At 43.4% G+C, this 26,428-nt stretch overlaps 2 protein-coding genes and 1 non-coding gene across 3 annotated transcripts in view; 2 read left to right on the top strand and 1 right to left on the bottom strand.

Moving 5' to 3' along the window:
- Positions 1–26,428, bottom strand: part of LOC129147526 (zinc finger protein 665-like) — a 331,685-nt gene that overhangs the window by 184,115 nt on the left and 121,142 nt on the right.
- LOC129147741 (zinc finger protein 850-like) lies at positions 1,271–25,105 on the top strand. The gene is made up of 5 exons (XM_054711039.1): positions 1,271–2,359; positions 20,639–20,659; positions 22,457–22,627; positions 22,964–23,729; positions 25,074–25,105. Exons 1-5 carry the CDS (start codon positions 1,271–1,273, stop codon positions 25,103–25,105), a joined length of 2,079 nt encoding a protein of 692 aa, XP_054567014.1.
- Positions 7,559–7,665, top strand: LOC129147844 (U6 spliceosomal RNA). Its single transcript, XR_008555060.1, has one exon. It is a non-coding gene; the product is annotated as a U6 spliceosomal RNA (small nuclear RNA).

Below are 26,428 nucleotides of genomic sequence, written 5' to 3'. Positions count from 1 at the left end.
TTGTGGTTATTGATACTTTGCCAACTACTGAGTTCTAATAGCGATCATTTCTACTGGGATTCCTAGTAACCTTAACTTTGGACTTTGTACCTCTGCATCTTTCACAAGTCTGTCTTTAAATTAACCTTGGTCCATGCCTGCAGCACTTTGGAGGGCACACATGTTATTAAATTGACATTGAGCCCTGACTGGTTTGGCTCAGTGGATAGAGCGTCGGCCTGCGGAATGAAGGGTCCCAGGTCCAATTCTGGTCAAGGGCATGCATGTACCTTGGTTGCGGGCACGTCCCCAGTGGGGAGTGTGCAGGAGGCAGCTGATTGATGTTTCTAACTCTCTGTCCCTCTCCCTTCCTCTCTGTAAAAAAATCAATAAAATATGTATTTTTTAAAAATTAAAAAAATAAATTAACATTGAACATCATGTGCTCTAATACAATTCATTTTTATGGCTTTGAGCAGCGTTAAATTATTCTACACAGATTCACATGGTCAGCATAGCATGTAAGGTCCTAAAGGAAGGCGTTAGTACAGCCTTCCTCTCTTCTTTGTATCCCATCCTGTGTTTCTGTCCCTCTCCTGGTGAGCTTTTCATCATTGAATGACTTTTGGGCCACATTATGCATAATAGCAATTTCCTCAGAATATACCTCACTTGTCTTAATTTTTCTTTGGAATCAAGCCTAGTCATGACAGAAACATTTGTGGTGAAGATATTCTGTTTTCTTAAAGTCAACATGTACTTCACCTTCCTTTCGTCTTGTTCAGGTTGCTGCTGTGGAGCAGAGAATGTGGAGGAACCAACAAAACGGAAGGTTTCAGTAAGAGTGTCACAGGCAAGGAATCCCAAGGCAGCCTTGTCTTCCCAGAAGAGCCACCCCTGCGAGAGTTGTGGGCTGGTCTTGGGAAACATTTTCCATGTGGTGGAGCTTCAGGGAACAGAGCTCGGAGAGATACTGTTGAGTTGCGGGGCATGTGCAAAACGGTTTTACTTCCGTGTAAAAGTTCACCAACAGCATGTGAGAGAGAAGACATTCATTAGAGCTGTGAACAGGATCTCATGTGCAAACAGCTGCAAATTCAATTTGTCCCAGAATCATTTCACATGCGGGGAAGTTGCGCAGGGTGTCCTTACTGGGTCCGCACATCTCCACCTATCGGCTACTCAGACCGGGGACAGTCGAAATGCTATTTCAACACATGAGATGACCTTTCAAAGGAGAAAAAATTATTACACCGGAAAAGAATGTAAGAAAGACATTAGTTGCACCCACATGTTTATTCAGGAAAAAGGTGTCCATGTTGGAAGTCGATGTTTTGAGTGCTCTGAATGTGGGAAATCTTTTCCAACTCACTCTCGCCTTCATTATCATCAGAGAGTTCATACAGGAGAAAAGCCTTATAAATGCAGTAAATGTGGAAAATCTTTCACCACTAACTACAACCTTCATAGTCACCAGAGCATTCACACAGGAGAAAAGCCTTATCAATGCAGTGAATGTAGGAAAACTTTTTCCACTAACAGTCTCCTTCGTCGTCATCAGAGAGTTCACACAGGAGAAAAGCCTTATCAATGCGGTGAATGTAGGAAAACTTTTACCGCTAACAGCCACCTTCATATTCATGAGAGAATTCACACTGGAGAAAAGCCTTATAAATGCAGTGAATGTGGGAAAACTTTTACACAAACCACTGGTCTCCAATATCATCAGAGAATTCACACAGGAGAAAAGCCTTATAAATGTAGTGAGTGTGGGAAAGCTTTTACTACTAGCACTCACCTTCATAGTCATCAGAGAGTTCATACAGGAGAAAAGCCTTATAAGTGCAGTGAATGTGGGAAATCTTTTACAAACTGCTCTGGTCTCCAAAATCATCAGAGTGTTCACACTAGAGAAAAGCCTTATAAATGCAGTGATGGTGGGAAATCTTTTACCTGCAGTAGTTACCTTCATTGTCATCAGAGAATTCACACTGGAGAAAAGCTTTATAAGTGCAGTGAATGTTCGAAATCTTTTACTAGTAGAACTGGACTCCAATATCATCAGAGAGTTCACACAGGAGAAAAGCCTTATAAGTGCAGCGAATGTTCTAAATCTTTTACCAGTAGAACTGGACTCCAATATCATCAGAGAGTTCACACAGGAGAAAAACCTTATAAATGCAGTGAATGTGGGAAATCTTTTACCTGTAGCACTGCGCTTCATTGTCATCAGAAGGTTCACACAGGAGAAAAGCCTTATAAATGCAGCGAATGTGGTAAGTCTTTTACAAGGAGCATTCTTCTTCAATATCATCAGAGAATTCACACAGGAGAAAAGCCTTATAAATGCATCGAATGTGGGAAATCTTTTACATTGAGAGTTGCCCTCTCTCGTCACCAGAGCGTTCACACTGGAGATAAGCCTTATAAATGCAGTGAATGTGGAAAGTCTTTTAGAGGTCACACTGATCTCCAAATTCATCAGAGAGTTCACACAGGAGAAAAGCCTTATCAATGCGGTGAATGTGGGAAAAGTTTTACACAAATGAGTGGTCTCCAATATCATCAGAGAAGTCACACAGGAGAAAAGCCTTATAAATGCAGTAAATGTGGAAAATCTTTTACAACTAATTCTTACCTTCATAAACATCAGAGAATTCACACTGGATAAAAGCCTTCTAAATGTACTGAATGTGGGACTTATTTTACAAGCAGCAATGGTTTTCGATATCATCAGAGAGTTCACACTGGAGAAAGCTGTTAAGAGTGCAAGGAATGTGAGGTATCTCTAAACTTAATTTGCAAATTTGCTCTACACAAAAAAGTCCAAATGTGAAAAATTTCTTGTATGTGTAGGAAATGTAGTTTCTTAGTTAGGACTTAACAATTGTATAAGAAAATATGTGAAGTCGCAGTCAGAATTATATCTCATACATTTAATCACCTACATTATGTAACTTCTCCCAACTGTTTTTGTTATTATGTTTGTTAGTATTTATGTTGGAACCATATGTATTAATGTTGTACTTTCCAACATACAGAGATGTCGTGCCTGTTGTATGTAATTGCATATTTCTGTTGCTGAAGGTATTTCAACTGAACCACTTATAAGGTCCCTGCAGATGGCCTCAATCACCATCTTCATGTGCCCAGGGAAGCTACCTCTGTCGTCTAATTTAATGAAGAAAATTAGGAATACCTGAGCCCTTGATTCTTACTTTTTTCCTTATCTAAAGTAGCCATATAGGAATGAATACTGTTGGCCGCAGTGGTCATAATGTTGCAGAACTGCCATATTCAGGGACACACTTTCCCTAGATGCTAATGATGAGTTTATTGTGTGCCTAAGTCATCAATGGGAGAACTGCCAGTCTTAGGTCTCTTTCTTTGAAAAATAATGAAGGGTTTTTCCAAAGCCTGCTTTAATGTTGGGTGTTGTATTGACTTTATGGGTTAGTTTTCAAGAAGATCTGGGCTCTCCAAGCACGGTGATGTGAAAAACTTTTATTCGGTCTCAAACATTTTTTGCCCTTGGGGGAAGATTATGGTACAGAAATTAGCTCAGCAGTTTTTGCCAAATTCACATTGCTGCCCATAAATTCCCAGGAAACACTGTGGAGTCTCTAGTCCTCATGTGAAGATGAATGCTTTGAGACATAGAGATCACTCCAAGGAAGGGGTAGCTGTGACAACCTCAAGTATTTCTGCAAGCAGCATGAATTTTTTTCTTGTTTTCAAGGGAGCTAAGACATTTGAAGGGAACCTCCTGCCCAGGTGTTGCAGAGGACCATGTGCCCTGATGCCTTCAATTCCATGGGTGATGGTCACTGGTTGGAGGACCATAGCAGTGAGGGGAAACCCTTTCACTGCAGAAACAGTGACCTAATTCTTGTTGGATGAAACTGTCGCCCAGTAGATGGAATGGTCTTCATCTAAACTTGCAACCAGAAACGTTTTTGAAGAAAAGACTACAGGAGCAGTGTGTATACAGATGAGCGACTCCAGGGTTGTTTATCTTCTGTGGAGCAGTCATTCTCATTGATTATAATCGAGTTTTGTGGCTTTCTGTATCCTGTGAGATTTTTCCCATCAGAGCCATTGGTGCTCTGGCAGCAAAACTAAGAGGAAAAGAAAGGGTGTCTTTAGGCCTGAGATGTGGCTTTTGTGACCCTGTAAGCATTCCAGTGGGTTTGGGTGAAAGTTTTTCATGGTTTGTTACATTTTCTGTCACTGAAATGAGACTTGCTCAGAGGGCATAAGTATGTGAATTGAATATTTCATCCAAAATAGATGAAAGTATATTTCTTTTATCTTGAACCATTCTTTTAACAGCTGTAATGAGTAAATTGCATTTGTTAAGTATAGTGTTTCATAAATCTTGAGATGTGCATAAAACTGACCATCATTACACTCAATACTGTTCATATCTGTGACTGTGTAGTTGCTTCATGACTTCCTTTACTCTGCTGTTCTTCACAGCTTTCCAAGTAACCATGGATTTGCTTTCCATTTTAATAAAGAACTTGGCTTTTTCTAATTTTTTTCAGCTTTAATTATGATTTCATAAATTCTTAGAGATTTTTAAAAGATATATTAGTAACTCATCTTTTTGTTGCTTTTTTTGATAGACATTCTTTTTGTTATTGTTGTTAACCCTCACCCAAGGATATTTTCCCATTCACTTTTTTTTGGAGAGGGAAAGACAGAGAGAAATATTGATGTGAAGGAAACACATGGATTGGTGGCCTCCTGCATCAGCTATGACCATGGTTTCGGCTGGGAAGGTGTCTTCAACCAAGATACGTGTCTTTGACTGGAATCTATCCCAGGAGCCTTTGGTCTGCAGGCCTATGCTCTATCCAGAGCCAAACTGGCTAGGGCTCTGGTAAATATTCATATATTTGAATATATCACCATCATGTCCATTTGAATAAATATTTGGTTATTGCTAATAAAGGTGGTACAAACATTGCTGTATAATTTTTTTTAAAATTTACTAGAGGTCTGGTGCACAAAATTCGTGCATTGGAGAGTGTGTCCTCAGCCAATACAGCCTGCACCCTATCCAATCTGGAACCCCTAAAGGGATGTCTCACTGCCAGCTTAGGCACAATCCAGGTAGGATCGGGCCTAAACGGGCAGTTGGACATCCATCTCACAAGCCAAGACTGCTGGTTTTCAACTACTTGCCTGCTTGCCTTCCTGATTGTCCCTAACCGCTTCTGCCTGCTAGCCTGGTCACCCACTAACCACTCCCCTGCCAGCCTGCTTGATGATGCCTAACTGTACCCCTGCCAGCCTGATTGATCCCTAACTGTCCTCCCCTGCAGGCCTGGTCACCCCTAACTGCCTTACCCTGCAGGCCTAGTCCCCCCTCCAACTGCTCTCCCCTGCAGGACTGGGTACCTCCCCAACTGCCCTTCACTGCAGGCCCGGTCGCCCCCAACTTCTCTTCTCTGCCAGCCTGATCACCCCTGACTGCCCTCGACTGCAGGCTTCATCGCCCCCAACTGCCCTCCCTTGCAGGCCTGGTCCCTCTCAACTGCCCTCCCTTGCTGGTCATCTTCTGGTGGCCATCTTGTGCCCACATGGAGGCAGCCATCTTGTATGTTGGAGTGATGGTCAATTTACATATCACTGTTTTATTAGATAGAATTTCTTTTAAATACATATTAGCCATCTTGTATGTTGGAGTGATGGTCAATTTACATATCACTGTTTTATTAGATAGAATTTCTTTTAAATACATATTTTATTGATTTTTTTACAGAGAGAAAGGGAAAGGGATAGAGAGTTAGAAACATCGATGAGAGAGAAACATCGATCAGCTACCTCCTGCACACCCCCTACTGGGGTCTTCCCACAACCAAAGTACATGCCCTTGACTATAATCGAACCTGGGACCCCACAGTTCACAGGCAAGCGCTCTATACACTGAGCCAAACCAGTTAGGACTCTGTATAATTATTTATATGTATATGTGTTATTTACCTTTGTGAGTCGACATTTCCCAAGTGCTCCCGGACTGCAGGAGGACACAGCCTGGGCTGAGGAATCCCCCTGAGTGCCTGAATTTTGTTCACTAAGCTTCTAAGTTTATACATGTAAACTAGGAAGTCATGATTCCATTCACAGTCAGGAAGGATGCTTGTACCCCGGGTCGATCCGCAGTGTTGAGCATACAAGAGGCAGCTGAGAAATGATTCTCTCTCGGCATTGATTTTTTTCTCTCTTTCTCCATCTCCTTTGAACTCCAGCCTCTCCCTGCAGAGACACACCCAGGCCAGACACTTCTCACTCTCCGATGCCCACAAGCACCATTGTCTTTGGGTGCATTTTAATAAGGAAACCTATCTAATAAAAGAGAAACATGTAAATTGACTGTACCTCCGCTACACCCACCAGCCAATCAGAGCGAGTATGCAAATTATCCCAGCTAAGATGGTGGTGGCCAGGGTGCTGGAGTGAAGAGGAGGCTTGGGTTGTCCCCGGCGATGGAGGAAGAAAAGCTTCCCACCCACCTTGGCCAGCCCTGGCCTCTGCTCAAGGCTATAAAGTTTCAATTATAAAAGATCAATAAATCCCAGATACCTGCTTCCAGCTGGCCCTGGCCTCTGTACAAGGAGGCACTGAAAAAAAGAAAAGGAGGGGCTGGGAGCTTGGGTTGCCTGTGAGGAACACTTAACAATTTCCATTTCTAAGCCTCTCCCGGGACAGGTAATACGGTTTAGTTCCATGCAGAAAAACCCTATAAAGAGAGGCTGTGGTTTGATGTGGCTGCCCTCTTTGGTAGTAAGTGGAGAGAGAACACAGGAAGATGTTGGTTGTGCTAGGCACATTTCCTGGACACCTGACTTCATCGGGGTGGGGGAGGGCCGATTGGGAGCGGAGAAGATGGTGGTTATGGTGGGCACCTCTCCTTGACACCTGATTGATGGTCCAGACCATGATGAGTTTTCCTCCTGATCACTTGTCATTCAGGTTCCTGGTCTATGATGACTGGAGAGTGTTTGCTTAGAGTTACTGCAGGTCACATTTCAGTGATCAGGAGGCGGGGTGGGGGGAGGGGGCTTATCAGGGGTGAGGGCAGTCACGGGGAGGGGTTGAGGGCAGTTGGCTGCTGCAGTGTGCTTCATACCCTCTGGTCATTCTTGTCATTCTGCTGTTTGTTTGGCTTTATTTATATATAGATTTTTGCTTACTATTTCAAGAAAAGCAATCTTACATATGTTACATGCAATAAACAATATCTCAAGAATATTGAGTACTGGTCATTTGTTGATTTATAAAGGCAATTTTCTTTAACAAAAAGACCGTGGAGCCGAAACCGGTTTGGCTCAGTGGATAGAGAGTCGGTCTGCGGACTGAAGGGTCCCAGGTTCGATTCCGGTCAAGGGCATGTACATTGGTTTTGGGCACATCCCCGGTAGAAGGTGTGCAGGAGGAGGCAGCTGATCGATTTTTCTCTCTCATCGATGTTTCTAGCTCTCTATCCCTCTCCCTTCCTCTCTGTAAAAAATCAATAAAATATATTAAAAACAAACAAAAAAATAAAAAAACAAAACAAAAAGACCGTGGAGTGCTTGCTTCAGCAGCACATATACTAAGATTGGAACGATACTGAGAAGATTAGCATGGCCCCTGCACAAGGATGACACACATATTCATGAAGCAGTCCATATTTTTTATATGAAAATATTTTGAAAAAGACATTGGAAAAACAAACATGGATATTGTAATTTTACTCATTTTGTACTTTTTTCTTTAGGAAATACAGTTTTTTTGTATTGAAAAAATATGTTTTAATATATTTTATTTTTAATACTTTAGTTGATTTTTAAGTCATTTTTATTGATTTCATAGAGCAAGGGAGAGGGCGAGAGAGTTAGAAAAATGAATGAAGATAGCCCAGCTAGCATGGCTTAGTGGTTCCATATGGACCTATGATCCAGGAGTTCACAGTTCCATTCCAAATCAGGGCACATACCTACGCCCCAGGGTCAATCCCCTAGTATGGGGAATGCAGGAGGCAGGTGATCAATGATTCTTATTATTGACTAGAGGCCTGGTGCACGAAATTTGAGCATGGTTGGTGGGGCATGTCCCTCAGCCCAGCCTGCACCCTATCCAATCTGGAACCCCTCGAGGGATGTCCAACTGCCCATTATGCCTGATCCCGGTAGGATCGGGCCTAATCGGGCAGTTGGACATTCCTCTCAGAAGCCAGGACTGTTGGCTCCCAACTGCTTGCCTGCCTGCCTTACTGATTGCCCCTAACCGCTTCCGCCTGCCAGCTTGATCTTCCCCTAACCTCTTGCCTGCCAGCCTGATTGATGCTTAACTGCTCCCCTGCCAGCCTGTTTGCCCCTACCTGCCCTCCTCTGCAGGCTTGGTCACCCCTAACTGCCCTCCCCTGCAGGCCTGTTCACCCCTAAATGCCCTCTGCTGCAAGACTTGTCCCCCCCAACTGCTCTCCCTTGCAGGCCTGGGTCCCTCCCAACTGCCCTTCCCTCCAGGCCTGGTTGCCCCCAATTTCCCTCCTGTGCCGGCCTGGTCACCCCTAACTGCCCTCGACTACAGGCTTGGTCATGCCAACTGCCCTCCCTTGCAGGCCTGGTCCCTCACAACTGCCCTCCCCTGCTGACCCTCTAGTATCCACATGGGGGCAGGATCTTATCCATTGGAGTGATGGTCAATCTGCATATTACTCTTTTATTAGATAGGATCTAGGTCTGGTGCATGGGTGGGGGCCAGCTGTTTTGCCCTGAAGGGTGTTCCAGATCAGGGTGGGGGTTCCCTTGGGGCATGTGGCAGCCTGGGCGAAGGGCCTGTGTTGTTTTGCAAACAGGACACGCCTCCCCCCCCCCCCCCCCCCACAAGCAACCCAAGTAGAGGCCCTGGTATCTGGGATTTATTTATACTCTACAATTGAAACTTTGTAGCCTGGAGTGAAGCCAAGCCTCCTGCTCACTCCCTGGCTGCAGCCATTTCTGTTGGGATGTATTTATCTTCTATAATTGAAACTTTGTAGCCTTAAGCACAGGCCTAGGCAGGCCAGGGCTGCAGAAAGCTTGGCTTCCTCTATCGGTGGGGGCAACCCTAGCATCTTGCTCTCTTCAGCTATGTGCCTGCTGCCATTTTTGTTCGGATGTATTTATCTTCTATAATTGAAACTTTGTAGCATTGATTGGAGGCCTGGGCCGGCCAGTGTGTGCGGAAAGCTTGGCTTCCTCCATCGCCAGGGAAACTCAAGCCTCACTCCTGCTCTCTCTGTGGCCGTAGCCATCTTGGTTGGGGTTAATTTGCATACTCGCTCCCAATTGGCTTGTAGGCATAGTGGAGGTATGTTCAATTTGCATATTACTATTTTTATTAGATAGGATATTTCTCTCTCTCTCACTGTCCTGGTACCCCAGCCTCTGCCTGCAGAGACATTCCCAGACACTTCTCACACCCCCAATCACCACAATGACCATTGTGTTTGGGTGAATTTTAGTGAGAAATGGGACCTATAAGAAGCCACTGACTCTGCTGCAGGGAGGCAGGTGCTGTGGGCACTCAGGTCTCATTGTGGTGTGCCCACCTGGGAATCTCCAGCAGACTCAAGTAATCTCACTGAATCTCATTTGGATCTATGTGACATGCAGATGATTGATGACCCTTACTTTGTTGCCAGGATTCCAGGGTTAGATTTTTGAGCATTTTCTCTTTTAATTCTCACAACAACTGGGCAAGAAGGAGAAAATTAATGGAGGGTTATCATCATTTCCAGAGACACATCAGACTGAAGACAGATTTATAAATACAATTTAGAGCAAATCCAGAACACAGCAAGCTAGAGCTTTCCCATTGCTTTCAGAGAACAGAAGAAAATGTTCAATGCTTAGATAACTTGGTTTTAACTGTGTGAGTGTGTGCTTAATCATGACCCAAGGATTTTTTTCTTTTACCCTCCCCCACCTTCCCTTCTGACATTCCACACTCCATTCCAAGCTTCCATGTCTCTGAATTGATTCCATTTTCCAGGTTTGTTTTGTTGTTGTTGTTGTTAGATTCCATATATGAGTGAGATGAAGTGATACTGTGTTTCTCTGACTGACTTAATTCACTTAGCATGATGCTCTTCAGGTCCCTCCATGCTGTGTGAAAGGGTAAAAATTTCTGCTTTTTTGTGCTGCATACTATTCCATCGTATATGTGTACCACAGTTTTCTATCCACTCATCTATTTTTTAAAAAATATATTTTATTGACTTTTTACAGAGAGGAAGAGAGAGGGACAGAGAGTTAGAAACATCGATGAGAGAGAAACATCAATCAGCTGCCTCCTGCACACCCCCTACTGGGGATGTGCCCCGCAACCAAGGTACATGCCCTTGACCGGAATCGAACCCGGGACCCTTCAGTCCGCAGGCCGACGCTCTATCCACTGAGCCAAACCGGTTTCGGCTCCACTCATCTATTGATGGGCACTTGGGCAGTTTCCAGATTTTTGCTATTGTAAATTATGCTGCTATGAACAGAAGGGTGCATACATTCAATCTGATTGTTTCAGGTTTCTTCAGATATATTTCCAGAAGTAGAATCCATGGGTCAAATGTCAGTTCCATTTTAAATTTCTTTTATGAAAGTTCATACTGATTTGCACAACGGCTGCACCAGTTTGCATTCCCACCAGCAGTGTACTAGGTTTCCTTTTTCCCACATCCTCCCCAGCACTTGTCCTTTGTTGATTTGCTGATGGCAGTCATTCTGACAGTGGTGGGGTGATACCTAATTGTTGCTTCAATTTGCATCTCTCTGATGATCTGTGACTTTGAGCATTTATAACTTGTTTCTTGCCCATCTTATCCACACTGCAGGCCAGGCAGAGGTGACACTTTGGATGGCATCACAAGCAGATGCTCTAAGGATGAGTGTCTGTTTTGTGACATTAACTTTGTACAATGGATTCAGTGGAGGCAGGTTTGATCGAGTTAGAGACTTGAGCAACCTCTGCAAGCTACAGTTGGCCTGAAGGAGACACATGCCAAAAGTCATGAACGAAGAAACAATGCCTGCCCTTCAGGAAGAGCAGGTCCTGAAGAAAAATATGGAAAACCAGCCGCTAAAGGAAGCCAGGAAGGGTCACCAGAAACAAACTTGCCCCAGAAATCACCTCCTCTGAAGTCGCTAGAGGACCCTTAGTACACTTGGTGTGTTCTTGGGCTATAAGTCCCCAAATCCATTCCTGGATTCAGATATGGAAATACAGGATCATGTCCTTGTAGCTTAGGAACTACATTACCCACAAGGCCACGCATGGAATGCGAGCAGGCAGAGCCAATGAGGGCTCAGAGAAGGCGTTTCCGTTTCGTTATTTGTGAGGGCGGATGGTAGCCTCCTGGTGGAATTTTCTGTTTGCAGATTTTTGTCTGAGGCGGTCAGGTTTTCCAAGGCTCCGCTCCTGTGGGGAAGGTGGAGAGTGGTGTTCCCCGCCTCACAGCCCGTGGACGGAGCCTCCGTGGTGCTCACAGCTCACACTGGGGATTGAAGCTCGGAGTCGCCGCCCGGACCCACGCCAGGGCCGGGACAGGCACCGCCATTCCTGCAGCGGCTTCTACTCCGGCCGCTCCCGCCCCGCTCGGCCCACAGAGAGCAATGGCGGCGCCCGCGCAGAGGAAACGAGCTGAGGTGAGTTCCAGTCCCCCAGGCCTCACTTCCTCCTTCACAGACACCACAGCCTGAGGGGCATCTGTCACGTCCTGCAGCTCAGTCCGCGTGGAGGACCGTGAGGAAGGCGGAGGGGAGAGAGGAGCGTTGTGGCTTCTGAGGCACAGCCAGTGCAGGGCGGAGAGGACAGGGCTGACTGGCATCTGAGGTTCCCTGAGGGTGTGGGCTGTGAGGATGGGCGGACAGATCAGAGGCTGCAGGGAGGACGGCACAGTCTCATCGGGGCTTTCCCGGCTGTGGGGTCCCTCAGAGGCCGGGGGTGGTCCTGGACCCGGCTGGGAGACAAGCTTCTCTCCATGCCATGTGCCAAGTTCATGGGTGAGTCCAGCGAGATCCAGTGGCATTGGAGCAGGAAGGGGGCAGAGCTGAGGGAGTGAACCTAGAACTGAAGATGGAAAGAGGTTAAAGGTTACCCAGTGGTGTGCACATCTGGAGGAAGTGTGAGCTGATGGTCCCCGGGACCTGGTGTGTGGACTTAAAGGCGAAGCATAAACCCAGGCTTGGCTGTGTCTTGGAGGCATGATCTAGGAGACTGCAGAGGAATTGCTTGGCGGGAAGGCTGGGGCCCTGCAGGCATCGCCCAGACCTTAAATGGCATTGCCCTCTCTCCTCCCCTCCCCCAATCCTTCCCACCCAACCCAGCTGCTCTGCTGAGGGCAATCCCAGTGAGTAATGGGACTGTGATGAGAGAGCAGCCTGCACTGGCATTAGGGCCTGGTGTCCACACTAACCGGGTGCCCTGGAGGAGGTTGAGGGGGGGAAGGTGTGTAAGGAGTAGGAGTGGGGGTTCTCAGAGAGACAGCTCTGTTGTCACTTGTCTCCATTCTGACAGGTTGGCGTGACCTTTGAGGACATTGCCCTGTACTTCTCCAGGGAGGAATGGAGCCTCCTTGATGAGGGTCAGAGACAGCTGTACCTGAATGTGATGCTGGAGAACTTTGAACTTGTATCCTCCCTGGGTAAGACCCTCACTCTCAAAATGACCTGGCCTTGGTTTTCCGATTTCCCAGGCCCCATCTCCCAGGGTGTGCTCTGTCCTCCCATGTAGACTGTGGTTCTGCTTGATTTTCCAGTTTCCTGGGCAGTTGCTGTCCTGGGGAGGGTGGGTCTGTTTCCGCTGCTCCCTTCTATTCCTGAAGTCCCAGTTCTCCCCGCTGTACTACGTTCACAGGGAAGGACTTGTGGTTGGTAGTGTTGCAGGAAGCCTGAGGGATTCCACCTTGATCAGTGAGGAAAGCATTTTCTGTATTCCTGTTGGTCATTTGTACCTATTTTTTTTTTTTTTTTGAAGAATTGTTTCTGCATCCTTATCCTGGTTAATAACTGTATGTTTTGGTCAAACATTCTGTTGACGACCTTGTATATTTTATATATTAAATGCTTATAACATACAGGAACACATATTTTTGCATTTGTTAATTGCGCTTCTCAGATATTGCTCCCCACACCTGCTTTTCTACAAAGTCTATGTTTTTGCAACCTTGAGTTCTGCAGGTCTAGTACCACCATGTTTCTGGCAAGCTCAGATGCTTGTTACTGGTGCTTAGAATAATATATTTATAATGAAGTGATATTGAGTTTACTTTTAAGACAGAGTCATTGCATTGTTATTAGCCTGCACTATGGTATTAACATACTTTTATTATTCCCTGGGAACTGCAACTATTTATGTGAATTTCTTTCCATATTGCAATATTTGCTTTATTGTGCTCATCAGAACTGAATCCACAATCTCTCCAAGCGATTCCTTCATATGATTTGCAAGTATTTTCTTCTGTTCTTTAGATTTCCTTTCATTTCATTTTGTTTATTGCTGTTGTGCTGTGAATAAGCTTTTTTCCTTTATTTGTTGCAATCTGGACTGTTCGTTTTCTCTATTTTGAGTGGTGATTGGTGTCACATTCAGAAAATCCTGTCCAAAACAAACTTCCAAAACTTTTTCTCTAGATTGTCCTGAGGAGTTTTCAGTTTTAGGGCTGACATTCATTTCTGTCATGCAGGTTGAGTTACATTTTATCAGTGGTGACCAGTATTGTTGTGTTTACATGTGAGTATTGATTTCAGCAGCACCATTCATTGAAGAAACTATCTTTCCCTTCTTCTGTGTCTTGCAGCTTTGTCAGAGATTACTTGAAAGGATGTGCCTGGGTTTATTTCTGTGTTTTCTGTTCTGTTCTGTTGATGTATGTGTCTGTGTTTCTCCGGGAACACATGGTTTGCTTGCTTTCTCTTTGTACTAAAATGAAGTCAGGAAGTGTGAGGCCAATAGCTTTGTTCTCGCTCACGATTGTTTTTGCTATTCTCATTTTTTAGTTCCATATATTTCAAGATTCTCTTTTCATTTCTTTGAAAAATACCATAGGAATTATCCTCAGGATTGCATTTAAACTGTAGATTGTGTTGTGTACTATATATGTTTTTCACATACTTTAAAAAATTCTTTATTTTTTAAAGTATTATATATGTCTCCTCTTTCCCCCATTGACCACAGATGAGTGAGATCATGTGATATTTGTCATTCTCCGACTGGCTTATTTCGCTTAGCATAATGCTCTCCAGGTCCCTCCATGCTGTTGCAAATAGTAAGTGTTCCTTCTTTGTTACAGCAGTATAATAGTCCATTGTGTAGATCTACCATCGTTTTGTGTTTTTTTAAAATATATTTTTATTGATTTCAGAGAGGAAGGGAGAGGGAGAGAACGAGAGAGAAACATCAATGAAGAGAGAGAATTATTGATCAGCTGCCTCCTGTACTCCCCACACTGGGGATTGAGCCTGCAACCCAGGCATGTGCCCTTCACTGGAATCGAACTCAGGACCATTCAGTCCACAGGCCAACGCTCTATACACTCAGACAAACTGGCTAGGGCCACAGTTTTTGTTTTTTTAAAAATATATTTTATTGATTTTAGAGAGGAAGGGAGAGGGAGAGATAGATAGAAACATCAATGATGAGAGAGAATCTTTGATCGGCTGCCTCCTGCACGTCCCTTACTGAGGATCGAGCCCACAACCCAGGCCTGTGCCCTTGGCCAGAATCAAACCTGGGACCTTTCAGTCCCCAGGCCGATGCTCTATCCATTGAGCTAAACCAGCTGGAGCTACCACAGTTTTTTTCATCTACTGATGGGCACTTAGGCTATTTCCAAATTTTAGGTATCGTAATTGTGCTGTTATGAACATAGCGGTGCATATGTCCTTCCTGATTTATTTTATTTAATAATATATTTCTTTATTGATTTCAGAAAGAGGGAGAGAGAGACAGAAACGTCAATGATGACAGAGAATCACTGATGGGCTGCCTCCTGCACGCCCCTACTGAGGATCGAGCCCACAACCCAGCATGTGCCCTTGGCCTGCATGGACTTGGGACCCTTCGATCTGCAGGCCAATGCTCTATCCACTTAGCCAAACCAGCTAGGGCTGTTTGTCATTTCTTGGGATATATTCCTAGAAGTGGGATTACTGGGTGAAATGGGAGTTCCATTTTTAATTTTTGCGGAAGCTCTGTAATATATCACACAGTGACTGCAGCAGTCTGTATTCCCACCAGCAGTGCACAAAAATTCCTTTTTGTCCCAATCTTTGCCAGCACTTGTCGTTTGTGGATTAGTTGATGATAGCCATCCTGACAGCTGTGAGATATTTCATTGTCATTGTGATTTGCATCTCTTTGATGATTAATGACTTTGAGAATGTTTCCATATATGTCTCGGGCTTCTGTATGTCCACTTTTGAAAAATGTCTATTTAAGGCCTTTCCCCATTTTTTTATTGGATTTTTTATCTTGTTTTTGTTAAGATGTCTGAATTCCCTGTCAAGTTTGTAGAGAACACCCTTTTTTTTATTTATTGATTTTTTACAGAGAGGAAGGGAGAGGGATACCGAGAACTAGAAACACCCATGCGAGAGAAACATGGACGAGCTGCCTCCTGCACACCCTCTACCAGGGATGTGTCCGCAACCAAGGTACATGCCCTTGACCGGAATTGAACCTGGGACCTTTTAGTCCTCACACCGATGCTCTTTCCACTGTGCTAAACTGGTTTCGGGTGTAGAGAACACTCTTATCAGACATAACATTGGCAAATATGTTCTCCCATGCAGTAGTCTTTCTTGTTGTTTTGTTGATGGTTTCTTTTGCTGTGCAGAAGCTTTTTATTTTGATGTAGTGCCAATAACCTGAGAAGACAGAATCCCTCCAAGAGGATTACTGGTCCTGTCCTACAGAAGCAGACAAAAGGAAATGCCTTCTCTGAGCCCCCATTGGCTCAGCCTGGTGACATTCCATGCATTGCGTCGTGGGTAATGTAGTTTCTAAGCTCCAAGGCCAGGGTCTGGTTTTCTCATTTGACCCAAGGACAGCATTTAGGGGCAAATAGCCGAAGAACACACCAAGGATACTCGGGGTCCTCTAGCGCCATCAGTGGAGGTGATGTCTGGGGCAAGCTTGTTTCTGGTGCACTTCCTGGCTGGTTTTGCATATCTTTCTTACAGGACCTGCTCCTTCTGAATGACACGCATTGTTTCGTCATTCAAGACTTTTGGCTGTCTCTCCTTCAGGCCAACTGTAGTTGGCAGAAGTTGCTCAAGTCTCTAACAGGCTCTAACCTGCCTCCACTGAATCCATTATACAATGGATTTTGAGTTTCCATTGCCCTAGGTGCTGTATCGGTAAAAACAGTGCTAGGATATAGTTCTGATATATTGCTGCCTGTGGATTCTTCCAAGATTTTTATGGTATCCCGTCTTACGTTTTAGTCCTTTGTCCATTTTGAGTTTACTTTTGTGTATGGTATAAGTTGGTGGTCTCATTTCACTTTTCTGCATGTACCTGTCCAATTTTCCCAACTCCATTTATTGAAGAGACTGTGTTGACTCCGTTGTATACTGTTGCCTCCTTTGTCAACTATTGAGCATAATGGTTTCGGTCGCTTTCTGGGTTCTTGATTCTGTTGCCTTGTTCTATATGTGTGTTGTTGTGCCAGTACCAGGCATTATTGTAATATATTTTGATATCTGATATTATGATCCCTTCAACTTGGTTCTTCTTTTTCACGATTGGTGCTGCTATTCGTTTTTTGTTTTGTTTTGTTTTTTTATTCCTTATGAATTTTTGGAGAGTTTATTATAGGTCTCTGAAATATTCCATTGGTATCTTCATGGGCATTGCATTGAATCTATAGATTGCTGTGGGTATTATGGATGTTTTAATGATGATTATTCTACCAATCTATAAATACGGGAAATTTTTCTATTTTTTTTTTTTTTTATGTCTTCTTCTATCTCTTTTTTCAACTTCCTGTACTTTTCGGAGTAAATTAACTTTTAAATTTCAAAGTTAGTTAAATTATTCCTAGATATCTTAATATTTTTGTTGCAGTGGTAGATAGGATTGTTTGCTTTTTTTGTTTGTTTGCTACTTTTCTGTGTTTTCATTATTGGTGTATAAAAAGCCATATATTTCTTGGTGTTAATTTTGTATCCTGCTACATTGGTGAATGTATTTATTATATTTAGTAGTTCTTTGACGAAGTCTTTAGGGTTGTCTATGTACAATATCATGTCATCTGTGAATAATGACAGTTTTATTTCTTCTTTTCCAATTTGGATGCCTTTCATTTCTTCTTCTTGTCTGATTGCTATGGCTAGCACTTCCAGTATTATATCAAACAGGAGTGGTGAAAGTGGGCTTCCCTGTGCTGTTCCTGTTAGGAGGGAAAATGGATTTGGTTTTTGCCCATTGAGTCTGATGTTGGCTGTAGGTTTGTCCTGTAAGGCTTTTATTATGTTGAGGTATGATCCCTGTACTCTCACTTTGCTGAGAGTTTTAATCAAAGGTTGTAGGATTTTGTCAAATGCTTTTTCTGCATTGATTGATATGATTATGTGATTTTTGCCTTTCAGTTTATTTATATGATGTATCATATTTATTGATTTGCAGATATTGTACCACCCTTTCATCCCTGGAATAAATCCCACTTGGACATGGTGTATGAACTTTCTATGTAATGCTGGGTCCCATTTGCCAGAATTATGTTGAGGATGTTAGCATGTGCAGGGGTCACTGAGACTACAGTGGGAGAGCTGCTGTGCAGGAGACACCCCTATGGAGCAGGACTTGCTTCAGTGGGGCTTTGTTGCTCAGTGAGTCTGCCTGTTGAGTGTGTCGCTTAGGGGTGTGAAGAGTTGTAAGCTGATATGGTATGACACTGACCACTGGGTACACGGGCTCTTGGGTCTCCAGGGAGGTGTAAAGTCAGCCACTGCCTGGGCCACCCAGCAGGATCTACAGAGGGATCTGCAGATTCTCCTCTTTGTATTGGGTTTGGATTTCCCTGATGAAGCCAAGCTGTGAATCAAGGAAGGCTACTGCTAGTGCCGAGTCTCGGGCCTTTTATTGACAGGTTTGGGGCTCCCTGACCCAACTGCAACTATTTGACAGGTTTTAGCCTGAGCAAGGACAGGACATTCATATACCAAAGCTGCTGCATGCAGCTTGGGTGGAGTTGTAAATTGGGTGGGGTGAGGTGTCAGGGAATCACCAGGGCAGAGCAAACAGAAATGGTTGTCAGTCTGACCTGTGACCTGGGATGTCCCAGCATAGGTATAGTGACCTCTGCCAGCATCTCCGTCTGGGAGAAAGCTGCCCCCCGAGTTCCTGCCCCGATGCCAGTCAGTCCAGTGTCTCCTCATATGTGTCTTGATCCACCCCCTCCCTATGGCTTTTTGATGAAGTCTTTAGGGCCTTGCCCTGAAGGTCAGAGGAATCTGGAGCTTGTAAGGTCAGTTTGTGCTGCTGACAGTGTAAGAGGAGCAGCTGGGTCTCCTGTAGCCTCTGTTGTATTCGGCCCCAGTCCGCACTGGTTTTTACAGCTTGTAGTTCTTATTTCCAGTAGGGACTTTTTCCCCCAGCTCTGGGACTCTGGGCTGTGCATCTTATGTGGTATAGGACCCCTTGTTCGACCGGATGATCTCTGTATAGCCTACCTTTCTTCCAAATAAAAAAGTGGGCCATATGTGTACCGGACCAGCACCTGCCGTGCCTGCGCACCTCCTACCAGTCTCAGGGTGCTGTCCTCTTTACTTCTCTAGTCGTAAGACTTCCATTCAGCCAGCTGCCCAGCGGTTCTGGCTGATGGTTGTTCTGTATTTTAGTTGTGATTTTGATTTGGTTGTGGGAGGCAGCAAGTATAGGCCTTTGCCTACACCGCCATGTTGTATCTACACTCCCATAACTTTTCTCTCTTTTTTGAAAATATATTTTATTGATTTTTATAGAGAGGAAGGGAGAGGAATAGAGTTAGAGACATCAATGAGAGAGAAACATTTATCAGCTGCCTCCCGCACACTCCCCACTGGGTATGTGCCCGCAACCAAGGTACATGCGCTTGACCGGAATCGAACACAAGTTAATGAAATAATAAATATTTGAACAAGCCTTCACTCTCCAGGCTGATGCTCCATCCACTGAGCCAAACCAGTTAGGGCTTCCCATAACTCTTCTGAACTCAGTTCTTTATTCTTGCTTTATGTTCACCTGAATAGTGAGAATATTTTTCCGTGAATTTTTATTTTCTTAAAGAGAGAGGCAAAGAGAGGAGAGGAAGAGAGAGAGACAGACAGACAGAGACATCAACTGGTTGCCTCCCACATGTGCCCCCATTAAGAGGTGTGATTCAACCTGAAACACACATACCTGCCCCTTACTGGGAATGTAACCCATGACCTTCAAGTGTACACGCAGGCACTCTCAGCACTAAGCAACACGGGCCAGGGCTCTTTATTTCTTGTTTAAATTGTTTATTGATTTATTTTGAAAATATGTTTTCTTGATTTCAGAGAGGAAGAGAAGGAGAGAGAGATAGAAACATGAAGATGAAAGAAAGTCATTGACCCGCTGCTTCCCCCACTGGAGATTGGGCTGGCAACCTGTGCATGTCCCCTGACCAGCAATGGATTGATGATCTGAAAGGTCATAGGTCGATGGTCAATTACTGACCTATACTGGTCAACCTTTATTTATTGATTTTTAGAGACAGGAAGGGAGACAGAGAAAGAGGGAAACATTGATGTGCTGTTCTCCCCATCTAAGCATTCATTGGCTGTCCCCTACATGTGCCCTGATGGGGGATCAAACCCACAACCTTGGTGCATCAGGACCACACACGCAACAAGTGAGCTACCTGGCCAGGGCTCTGCATTTGTTTATTAATTTCAGAAGCTCATATGGGAAGTTGACAAATTTCTCTATGGAGGGTCATGTCATCTGCTAAAGTCAACATCTCTTATGATGCTTTGTGCTTCATAGTGTCAAGTGTAATGTCATCTTTCATTTCTTTTTTTCATTTACTTGAGGCTTGTTTTTGTGTTTTGATTTAGTCTAGCTCAAGGTTTGCCCATTTTTCTACTTTTTTAGAAATTACCTTTTAGTTATTCTTTATATTGTCTTATCTCCCTTTTGTTGATGCTTGTTCAAATTATTTCATTAATTTGCCACCTTTGGGTTTACTTTCTTGTTTTGTTTCAAGATTCCTGAGATGACGTGTTAGATTGTTTCACATATTTTTTAATAATGTAGTCATTAACCCTATAAAATTTCCTCTTAGAATTACATTTTCTGAATTTTACACATGATTTTTGATAGGTTGTGTTGTTATTTACATTGTCTCTAGAGTTTCTCGAATTCCCTTTTGCATTTGGCTATGTTGAAATTATTATTTTATTATTTATTGGTTTCAGATAGAGAGGAGGAGACATGGAAAGAGAGAGAGAGAGAGAGAGAGAGAGAGAGAGAGAGAGAGAGATCATTGTGAGGGAGAAAAAGCAATCAGCTGCCTTTTTCACACAAGCTAACTGGAAGTGGAACCCACATACTGATAAGTGCCTTGGCTGGGAATTGAATCCTTGACCCATTGGTACGCAGGACGATGCTCCAGTCAACTAAGCCATACCTGCGAAGGCATTCTGTGGTTTGTAAACACAAAATTTTCCAGTATTTTTTGAAGAAGAGGGCACTAGGGTCAATGGTAGCAGAAGCACAGTGGCTTGTGGAGGTATCTCTGATCCTTTTTTTTTATTATTATTATAGGTATCTTCAAATATCTTTGTTTAACCAGTCTTTTTTAACATTCCTTCAGAATTCTCTTTTATTTGTGTTCTGTAATCCTGTTCGTTTTCATGGTACTCTTATTCCCATTTCCTGTGGGATGCTTTGGTCATGGATAGCTGTCTACTTACACTGGGATGGGGGAGGATGCTCATATCTCTGATCCTGCCATCTTGCTGATGTGACTCAAATAGGTTTTTGTCTGTGATCTCATTTGTCCTTTGTTGGTCTGCCATAATTTTGACCATCCATCTTTTCTGTTTTTCTTTGAAGATTTGCATCATTTATCCCATGCAATGGCTCAAATGGGCTTTAAGGGGAAGAATCATTTGTGCATCACAGAAGAAACACGACTTTATGAATGACACAGTGGTCCCACAGGCGGTCTTGCCTTGGTGAAGGGTCACTGGGAGGAATTCTTGGCTGGCCTTTGTTACATTCATAGCTGGAAATCCAGTGTTTGCTTACAGTTGCCCATTCCTCACCCAGTTATGCCTGTTTGTGGTTATTGATACTTTGCCAACTACTGAGTTCTAATAGCGATCATTTTTACTGGGATTCCTTGTAACCTTAACTTAGGACTTTGTACCTCTGCCTCTTTCACAAGTCTCTCTTTACTGCAAACCAACATTGGTCCATGCCTGCAGCACCTTGCATTGCACACATGTTATTAAATTGATGTTAAACATCACGTGCTGTAATACAATTACTTTCTATGGCTTTGAGCAGCTATAAATTTTTCCTCACAGACTCACATGGTCAGCATGTAAGATCCTAAAGGAATCCGTTTGTGCAGGAACAATGAGTAGAGCGTTCTGTTCTTCTTTGTATCCCATCCTGTACTTCTGTCCCTCTCTTGGTGAGACTTTCATCATCTACTGACTTTTGGGGCCACATTATATATAAGAGCAATTTCATCGGGGTATACCTAAGTTGTCTTAACAATGTTTCTTTGGAATCAGGCCTAGTCATGACAGAAACATTTGTGGTGAAGATGCTCTGTTTTCATAAGGTCAACATGTACTTCACCTTCCTTTCCTCTTGTTCAGGTTGCTGCTGTGGAGCAGAGATGGTGGAGGCACCAACAAAACAGAAGGTTTCAGTAAGAGTGTCACAGGCAAGGAATCCCAAGGTAGCCTTGTCTTCCCAGAAGAGCCACCCCTGTGAGAGTTGTGGGCTGGTCTTGGGAAACATTTTCCATGTGGTGGAGCTTCAGGGAACACAGCATGGACAGATACTGTTGAGGTGCGGTGCATGTGCAAAACAATTTTACTTCCGTGTAAAAATTGACCAACAGCATGTGAGAGAGAAGACTTTCATTAGAGGTGTGGACAGGATCTCACGTGCAAACAGTTGCAATTTCAATTTGTCCCAGAATTGTTTCACATGTGGGGAGGTTGGGCAGGGTGTCCTTACCGAATCAGGACATCTCCACCTAAAGACTACTCTCAACAGGGACAGTCCAAATGCTATTTCAACACATGGGATGACGTTTCAAAGGAGAAAAAATTATTACGTCACAAAAGAATGTAAGAAAGACATTATTTGCACCCACATGTTTATTCAGGAAATAGGTGTCCATGTTGAAAATCGATGTTTTGAGTGCTCTGAATGTGGGAAATCTTTTCCAAATCGTTTTTGCCTTTATTATCATCAGAGAATTCATACAGGAGAAAAGCCTTATAAATGCAGTGAATGTGGAAAATCTTTTAACAGAAAAAGCTACCTTCGTAGACATCAGAGAGTTCACAGTGGAGAAAAGCCTTATAAATGCAGTGAGTGTGGGAAATCTTTTAGCACTAGCACTCACCTTCGTAGTCATCAGATAGTTCATACAGGAGAAAAGCCTTATAAGTGCAGTGAATGTGGGAAATCTTTTACAAGTCGTGCTGGTTTCCAGTATCATCAGAGAGTTCACAATGGAGAAAAGCATTTTAAGTGCAGTGATTGTGGGAAATCTTTTACCAGCAGCAGTGGCCTTCATTGTCATCAGATAATTCACACTGGAGAAAAGCCTTATAAGTGCAGTGAATGTTGGAAATCTTTTACCAGTAGAAATGGTCTCCAATATCATCAGAGAGTTCACACAGGAGAAAAGCCTTATAAGTGCAGTGAATGTGGGAAATCTTTTACCAGTAGCACTGCGCTTCATCGTCATCAGAAGGTTCACACAGGAGAAAAGCCTTATAAATGCAGTGAATGTGGTAAGTCTTTTACAAGGAGCATTCTTCTTCAATATCATCAGAGAATTCACACAGGAGACAAGCCTTATAAATGCAGTGAATGTGGAAAATCTTTTAACACTGTCAGCCACCTTTGTAGTCATCATAGAGTTCACAGTGGAGAAAAGCCTTATCAATGTAGTGAGTGTGAGAAAGTTTTTACCACTAGTACTCACCTTCGTAGTCATCTGATAGTTCATACAGGAGAAAAGCCTTATAAGTGTAGTGAATGTGGGAGATCTTTTACAAGTTGTGCTGGTCTCCAGTATCATCACAGAGTTCACAATGGAGAAAAGCCTTATAAATGCAGTGATTGTGGGAAATCTTTTACCCGCAGTAGTGACCTTCATTACCATCAGAGAATTCACACTGGAGAAAAGCCTTATAAGTGCAGTGACTGTTCAAAATCGTTTACTAGTAGAACTGGCCTCCAATATCATCAGAGAGTTCACACAGGAGAAAAACCTTATAAATGCATCGAGTGTGCGAAATCTTTTACCAGCAGCAGTGACCTTCATTGTCATCAGAGAATTCACACTGGAGAAAAGCCTTATAAGTGCAGTGTCTGTTCAAAATCTTTTACCAGTAGAAATGGTCTCCAATATCATCAAAGAGTTCACACAGGAGAAAAGCCTTATAAATGCATCGAATGTGGGAAATGTTTTATCAGTAGCACTGCTCATCATTATCATCAGAGAATTCACACAGGTGAAAAGCCTTATAAATGCAGTGAATGTGGGAAATCTTTTACCTGGAGCACTGTCCTTCGTCGTCATCAGAGAGTTCATACAGTAGAAAATCCTTATAAATGCAGTCAAAGTGGAAAATCTTTTACAAGTGCCACTCCTCTCCAAGTTGATCAGAGTTCACACAGGTGAAAAGCCTTATAAATGCAGTAAATGTGGAAAATCTTTTAACACTAAAACTAACCTTCATAAACGTCAGAGAATTCACACAAGTGGCAATGATCATTGATATCATCAGAGAGTTCACACTGGAGAAAGCTGATAAGAGTGCAATTAATGTGAGGTATCGCTCAACTTAATTTGCAAATTTGCTCTAAACAGAAAAGTCCAAATGTGAAAAATTTCTTGTTGGTGTAAGAAATGTAGTTTCTTCGTTAGGACTTAACAATTATATAAGAAAAGAGCGTCGGCCTGCAGACTGAAGGGTCCCAGGTTCGATTCCGGTCAAGGGCATGTACCTTGGTTGCGGGAACATCCCCAGTGGGGTGTGTGCAGGAGGCAGCTGATCGAGGTTTCTCTCTCATCGATGTTTCTAACGCTCTATCCCTCTCTCTTCCTCTCTGTAAAAAATCAATGAAATATATTTTAAAAAAAGAAAATATGTGAAGTCACAGTCTATATTATATCTCATACATTTAATCACCTACATTATGTAACTTCCCTCAGCTGTTTTTGTTGGTATTTGTGTTTGTTGGTATTTATGTTGGAACCATATGTATTAATGTTGTACTTTCCAACATCAGAGTTTTCGTGCCCGCTGTATGTAATTGCATATTCCTGTTGCTGAAGGTATTTCAACTGAACCACTTATAAGGTCTCTTCAGATGGCCTCAATCACCATCCTCATGTGCTCAGGGAAGCTACCTCTGTCGTCTAATTTGATGAAGAAAATTAGGAATACCTGAGCCCTTGATTCTTACTTGTTTCCTAGTTATAATTTTCCACATAGGAATGAATACTGTTGGCCTCAGTGGACATAATGTTGCAGAACTGCCATATTTAGGGACACACTTTCCCTAGATGCTAATGATGAGTTTATTGTGTGCCTAAGTCATCAACAGGAGAACTGCCAGTCTCAGGTCTGTTTCTTTGCAAAAGAATGAAGGCTTTTTCCTAAGACTTCTTCAATGTTGGGTGTTGTATTGACTTAATGGTTAGTTTACAAGGAGATCTGGGCTCTCCAAGCATGTTGATGTGAAAAACTTATATGTGGTCTCAAACATTTTTGCCCTTGGGGGAAGACTATGGTGCAGAAATTAGCTTAGCAATTTCTGCCAAATTCACATTGCTGCCCATAATTTCCCAGGAAACACTGTGGAGTCTCTAGTCCTCATGTGAAGATGAATGCTTTGAGACACAGAGATCACTCCAAAGAGGGGGTAGCTGTGACAACCTCAAGTATTTCTTCAAGCAGCATGAATTTTTTTCTTGTATTCAAGGGAGCTAAGACATTTGGAGGGAACCTCCTGCCCAGGTGTTGCAGAGGGCCATGTGCCCTGATGCCTTCAATTCTATGGGTGATGGTTACTGGTTGGCAGACCATAGCAGTGAGGGGAAACCCTTTCACTGCAGGAGCACTGACCTAATGAGATTTGGAGGGAATTGCAGCTCATTAGATGGAGTGTTCCTCATTTAAACGTGCATCTAGGAACGTTTCTGAGAAAAAGACTACAGGAGCGGATGTACCCAGATGTGAGGATCTCCAGGCATGTTTATCTTCTGTGGGCACAGTCGTTGTCATTGAATATAATCAAGAGGTTTTGTGGCTTCCTGTACCCTCACATGTTCACCTCAGAGCCATTGTTGAGCTGGCAGAAAAGGAAGGACAAAGGCAACGGCTGTCTATAGTCCAGAGGTGTGTCTTTTGTGACCCAGCCAGCATTCTTGTTGGTTTGGGTGAAAGTTCTTCATTGTTTTTTGTGTGGCGGGCTGGCACGGCCATGGCATACTCGGCCCCAGGGCGCCTTATGTGCCATGCCAGCTCAGCCAGGTTCAGTGACCCTGAGTGGGGGTGGCTGAAAGGCTTGGAAAAGACAGACAAGAGAATTAAAGCTGGGTCTCGGTGGGCCGCTGATCCTCTGATGGAGAGACAACGCCGACGCCCACAAGCTGTGTCTTTATTTTCTAGCAGATGCCACAAGACAAAGTAAGGGCATGGTCAAGATGTTTACAACATTCTCGTGGGTTTTGATCCTACTCAGTTACATGCACCTGGTCAAGCTTTGTTTTCTTGCAGGCTATATCACTTAGGCATGTGGGGCCACGTGTTCGGACTATAGGTTCAAGTTTACAACTACAGCTGTTGACTATGATTGTGCTGGAATAGCTCTGCCTTCCAAGCTGGGACTTGCACATGACCACGAGAGGACTGTGCCGTCTCATTAGTCCCAGGCTTGAACCTGTCCAAACACTGTAGCAGCGTCCACAACCCACATATCCCCCTTTTTTTTCTGTTTTTAAACACGCCTATTTACATTATCAAAAAACTCCAAACAAATTATTCAGCATAATCAAAACGTCAAAACAAACTTCTGGCTATTAAAAAAATCATAAACACAGCAATGTTAATACAATAACAAGACAGAACAAAACTCTGGCTATTAATAAAATAAAGGCAATGCAAAACCAAACTACAAACATGTTAACATTTTCAGAACTATT

This window comes from Eptesicus fuscus, chromosome 21, assembly GCF_027574615.1.
Source record: "Eptesicus fuscus isolate TK198812 chromosome 21, DD_ASM_mEF_20220401, whole genome shotgun sequence".
NCBI classification, from domain to species: domain Eukaryota; kingdom Metazoa; phylum Chordata; class Mammalia; order Chiroptera; family Vespertilionidae; genus Eptesicus; species Eptesicus fuscus.
The sequence above is the reverse complement of the archived record's forward strand: the minus strand, read 5'-3'. Positions and strand labels throughout refer to the sequence as shown.